Source organism: Eurypyga helias, unplaced genomic scaffold, assembly GCF_000690775.1.
Source record: "Eurypyga helias isolate BGI_N326 unplaced genomic scaffold, ASM69077v1 scaffold3194, whole genome shotgun sequence".
NCBI lineage: Eukaryota > Metazoa > Chordata > Aves > Eurypygiformes > Eurypygidae > Eurypyga > Eurypyga helias.
In genome coordinates this window covers 8420-14262 of record NW_010244155.1, presented here as the reverse complement: position 1 = coordinate 14262, position 5843 = coordinate 8420, and the positions used below count along the sequence as shown (strand labels likewise).

The window sequence follows — 5843 nt, the reverse complement described above, 5'->3', positions numbered from 1 at the left end:
GGAGGGAGGGGAGAGCTGGGGTGGGAAGTGAACCAAGCAGAGCTTTCTTCCGAGAAAGTCGTCTCCTGTTCCGAGCTGTGTGTGGTCCTGCGTGGGCGTCTGTGGTACGTGGGTTAGGTGCGTTTACAGTTCAGTCACTTTATACCACCTTTGTTTTTTTTCTTTAGGTCATTTTTCTACATGGATTGGGAGATACCGGGTGTGTATTCTGATCTTTTACACCCTGCATAGTTATTATAGTTTCAGATATAAGGCTGCATATTTTAAAGATGTGAGCAGTTAAAAGTTACTTAAGCCTATTTTGCTCTTATTTGACTGCAGTGGCTAACAACAGATGAAACTTCACGTATGTTGGAATGATGATGACAACTGCTTATTTGAAATTTCCCAGCATAAGTCCTCAAAAACTTTTTCTTCTCTCTTTTCAATCACCTAATCTGGTCTGAATGCGATCACTCTTCTGTTTTTGAATCAAACCTGGTGGAGAAAGAAGTCTGTGGGTTTATGATCTCTTGCTTTCCCAGGAGTGGCTTCCTGGTTATTCCTGTGCTTGTGTAAATTTAGAGTTCCCTTTTTTCCAGACTTGTGGGTTGCTGGTAGGTGCAGTTAGGCCATGGTTTCTTCTTCACTATGTCACACTTACATTAACATCTAGGTTTACTTGATTTATCTAATCAAACTCCTAGCTAGTCACCTAATGTCTACAGATTTGTCTATCTGAAATATCTTCAGTCTCCAAAAAGAACCCCCACACGCGCCATAAAGTACTGTTTGCCTTGTTCCTCAGTCTCCAAAAAGAACCCCCACACAAGCCATAAAGTACTGTTTGCCTTGTTGTTTTTTTCACATTTGAATGGAATTGGAAGGAGTAGGGAGTTTCTGGGAGGTGTTCTCAGTGTGGTGTAGTGTTTCCATTTGAAGCTTGTGTGTGCTGAAATGTAAGCATACATTCATTAAAGCCATTGAATTAAGGAGTTAAGAGTGTGTTGAAAGCTTTTTTGGTAGAAGACTAAAGGAACTGGCACTTCAATACTGAAAATAAGTAGCTTGAATGCTTTGACTATTGTGCTCTCTTTATGGGTAAAATTACATAGTGTGTGTGTTTTTTTTTTTTTCTTTAATAACTTTGTTTCTGTTACTCGAACTTGAATCTTCCCTCTAGGTTGAAACTTTCGGTGTTTAAGACAAACATTTTCTAAAGAAGTAAAAATACCAGTCAGCTGCTCAGAAACGAAGCTTGTGTAGCCTGAATGCTTAATAAGTTAAAAAGAGTCAAGTACTTGCACTTGGCAGCATTCTACAAGTGGAGATGCTTGCTCTCATCTGTTGTGCTGACACACCACCTTGTTTGCATTATCCCTCTTCCTTTCTACCGGTAGGACGCAGCTGAGGCAGCAGTGCTTCCTGCAGCTTGGCACCAAATGTTCAGCAAGTCGCTACAGAATCTTTTGAGTCTTTGGAATCTGAGCCCTTGCAAATGAGGTTGATGTTGTTTTAGCATGGGGAAAAAACCCAGAGATTTGCCCTTCAAGATAAATGGTATTCCTTATACAAATGTGGTATTTTCATTTTGGTGACAAAGCTACCGCACAGCCTCAAGCTTGCAAATGCACTGAGCTTACTGGAATGTATATGTTAACACCTCTGTGGAAATAGTGATTTAGCGGCATTTGTTCCTCTAGTCCATTGCAGGGCAGATGAGCTAGAACTGCCTTTGACATACTGCGCTTTATTTTTTTCCCAAAAAAGCCATAGTAATGACCCACAAAAGAATTGTCTAGAAGAGAATTAATAATTTTATTTCCCACAGTTTAAACTGAACTGTTCTACTTCACATGAATTTCTAAATTGCTCACTTCAGTTTACCAACTGTATTTTTCTTATTGAGAAATGTCTAACAGAGGTTATGTTCTTTTTCTCTTAGCTCCTATATAAATGGCACTTATCGATTGGTACATACTTGTCAAAATCTTAATAAAAGGTACAACAGAGAAGATTGTTGTAAAGAGTCTGTGTAAATGTGTATACAATGTTGCTTTCCAAATTTGTCAAATTCTTCTTTATTGTTGTCTAAAAAATGTCCCCAAATTCTTACCTAACTAATCTTTGTCAGTTGTATTTCTCCTTTAGGTTCTTATTTGGCCTTCTGTGATACTGCAAATATTACACAAGTACTATCACCCACAATTTGTTAATGACATATATATATATAAAAAAGTATTGGTAGGATGTAGGCTGAGATATACCGCTAGTGTTTCAAATGTCTATGCTGTCTGTGCGTTTGCAATGTCTTTAGGTAGCATACATTAACTTTTCAGGATGATATTAAAATTAAAACTAAACCAAATGCTTTTATGGCTTGTCTGCTGTTGGTCTGATTAGTTCAGCAGTGTCACTGATGAATTTGTTACAGGTGTTTTCTGCTTAGGATCAACTTTCTAGTGTCTAGTTCAGTGGGTAACTGAGAAATATTGAATAACAAGAAAAAAACAAGAAAAACAGGTAGTCTTGAGTGTTCTGGAAAGCAAAGTGCAGGCACAGGCACTGGTTCTGCAGAGGTTCAGATTTGGGTCCAGCTCTGTTCGTGTCTGGATGAGCCCTGAAGTGAACCTTTCTGAGCTGTTTATTTAAACTAGGATTTCAAATTCTCCTGGTTTGTAGGAAGCTTGATAACTCAGCTGCTGTGCAGATCTCGTTTTGTTCTGTGCAGTCATTCAGCCTGTGCTTCCAATTAAAAAAACTACCTGTAAGTCTGGAGTGGTGTTCAGGACTGCCTGAATCTGAGAGCATTTGAGCTGAGCCAAAGTTAATAGGTCTGACTGAGGTTGGCTCCATGTGGGGTTAGCTTAGATGCCAGCTTGCTACTCCCACATCAAGAAATTTTGGTTCAGAAAAAGCGAAGTTGGCTGTGAAAGAAACTGCCTTAGCTCTAGAGGAGCAGCAAAGCAGCCTCTGGGCTAGAGCTGCCTGGAAGCAGGATACCTGTGTTCATATGTTGTAGAACCCAAATTAATAAATCCAGCCAGCTAGCGAGCAGGTTTTGCCTCGAACTAAAGTGGTATTTCTGTAGCTGTGCTAAAACTATGGTGGTCAAGTTAAATGAAGTGGTGTTGGCTGTATATATGCAACAAATATTCAGTGGTAGGACAAACCTTTTAAATTTAGTATTCTATTCATAGCTTACTGCAGTCGATGTACTCCTGGGCTGTGTCCAGAGAAGCATGGCCAGCAGGTTAAGGGAGGTGATTCTCCCCCTGTACTCTGCTCTTGTGAGACCCCACCTGCAGTATTGTGTCCAGCTGAGGGGCCCCCAACATCAGAAGGATATAGACTGGTTGGAGTGAGTCCAGAGGAGGCCACGAAGATGCTCAGAGGGCTGGAGCACCTCTGCTATGGGGACAGGCTGAGAGAGTTGGGCTTCTTCAGCCTGGAGAAGAGAAGGCTCTGGGGAGACCTTATTGCCGCCTTCCAGTACCTGAAGGGGCCTGCAAGGAAGCTGGGGGGGACATGACTGTTTACAAGGGCCTGTAGTGTCAGGACAAGGGGTAATGGGTTTAAATTGAAAGAGGGTAGATTTAGATTGGACATCAGGAAGAAATTCTTAGAGAGGGTGGTGGAGTAGCCTGTTCCTGTGTTACTACTAGGGTTCTGTAGGGTTCTTTCTAGAAACATGTTTGTACTGATCTAATTCAGCATTTCATACTTGCTCTGTGTTGTTGCACCAACATAGAAATCAGAACTATGCAAAGCATAAATGCTTTTTAATACATATTTTCTCAACAGGCATGGATGGTCAGAAGCGCTTGCGGGAATCAAAAGCCCCCATGTAAAATACATTTGCCCACATGCGTAAGTTTGTAACTCTTCTTGGTTTATGTTTTTCTGTACAGTTACCTATTAAGACACTCGTGCAGATGAAGTCAAATGGGATTTGGATATCTCTGCGTTTTTTTATATAGAAAACCACCCTGAAATGTTTATGCTATAAAATACTTTATTTTTACAAACTGCTGTATGATTTACTTTATGGCAAAACTGAATTTTTATTCATATTATACTTCCGTTACTGATTCAGACTGAAAACCTATTTGGAAAGTTTTATGTACAAAGTTAGATTGGTTTAACTTCGTTTTTACTGGATTGAGTTGTCTTGCCCCCCCCCCCCCCCAAGTCATTTGTTGAAAGACAGTCCTAAGGAGTGATTTTTGATGTTTTATTGACCATTAAATCTACTTTGTATTAGGTACATGTGTAGTAGATGAAATGTCGATGTTTCCTGCAGCAAGTTTCAAAGATTCTCAGGATATTCATATTTCCAGCAAGTAAGGCAATTTGAGAAGTGAAATACTTCTGAGCAGGGTCAGGAGTTGGTAACTAAAGCATTAAATCTATCTAGTAGTTACTTAATGATAGAAAAACTGATTGTTTACCTTAAAACTCATTTCTAGTTTGACTTCAACTAATCTATTTTCACACAAAATTCAGATTTTCTTTTGCTCCAGCAGTCTTGGGAGACATGGAGCATGGATGATAAGGAAATAAGCGAGCAATGTTTTTGTGTATTACTGATTACTGGGCTGTGATTTATTTATTACACCACATGGCCAAGCTTTGCTGAGCCATTCAAAAAGTGCTTAGCTTGCCCCTTGTCTTTCACTCCTTTCCCACAGAACTGATGTTCCTCAGTCTCAGTAGGTTAAAACTGTAGCCAGGTTTGACCCATGGCACAGTCCATGAAAGTTGTCTTGGTGTGTCTGAAAAGATGCCGTACAGCAGCATAAGGGTGGGAATGAGTCAGGTGGTGAAGGCAGGTGCTGCTCAAGCAGATTCTGCTGTTGAGAGAACCATCTGTTACCAGACTAGAGCTGCCACTCTGCTGTGTTCAGCTGCTTCCTTAGGTTTGCTGATGCTGTGTAAGGTGGTGCCTTCATCCACTGAGCGTGTGTATGGAGCTGTGATAAATAACTGTTACTTCGAAATGTAGAATGTGTATGTTATATATCTCTCTATCTCATATGTGCTATGTATGCATGCACACATATATGTTTGTATCAAACAGCCCATTAATATTTTTGCTTGCTCTCCATAGAGGGTGGTAATTCAGCTCTGAATATTGAATGTGTTTGGGCTGGCAGGTTTCAAGAGAGGGTTCTTGAAGAGATGCTACAATATAGCTAATGTTAATTATGTTTTAAAAGTAAGATGGAATTAGGGGTATGTAATTTCATGACTTAATAATGCAGCTGCATTATTAAGTCAGTGGTGTTCATTCTCATTTCCAGGCCAGTTATGCCAGTTTCTTTGAACATGAACATGGCTATGCCATCATGGTAAGTATTTGTTCAGTTACAGAGGGTTCTAATGAAGAGATGTCTAGGGGTTTGAACTCATTGCTCTTGATTAAAAATCGTGAATAACCTGAATGGCTAGTTTTAATCAGATGTAAGTATAAAGCTTTTTGCTTTAGGTCTCTTATAAAAAGGTTCTCACAAGTATGCTCTAATTCCTTGTGTATCTTTGGTAATGGTTATTCCTCATGACTAATCTTTGTCTTAAAATAAAAAAAAAATCACTTTGTTATTCTGCAAGTGTAGTCTGTATTGTATGTGAATTCATAGTAGCAGTAGAGATTTGCTGTGGAAACATTATTGCTACTAGTGAGTAATACTTGGTGGGTCAGTAGGATATATAGAAACTTTTTTTTTGAACATCCATTCTGAATAGAAAGCAAGGAAAGGATGGTCAATTTCAATGGTCTTAAACCAGTCCTCTTCAGTTTTATTTCTTTAAGTACCTTGTATTTATTTTTCTGATATTTCTTCAAACGGTGTTTTAATTTTGTA

The 5843-nt window shown here is 39.3% G+C and overlaps 1 protein-coding gene across 1 annotated transcript in view; it reads left to right on the top strand.

Moving 5' to 3' along the window:
* The first annotated feature begins 173 nt into the window (after positions 1-173).
* Positions 174-5843, top strand: part of LYPLA1 (lysophospholipase I) — a 10037-nt gene continuing 4367 nt past the window's right edge. The window contains exons 1-3 of the mRNA XM_010149635.1: positions 174-199; positions 3784-3849; positions 5283-5330. Of these exons, the coding sequence (XP_010147937.1) occupies positions 5290-5330 (41 nt within the window). The 5' untranslated portion in view covers positions 174-199; positions 3784-3849; positions 5283-5289. The remainder of the gene's footprint in view (positions 200-3783; positions 3850-5282; positions 5331-5843) is intronic.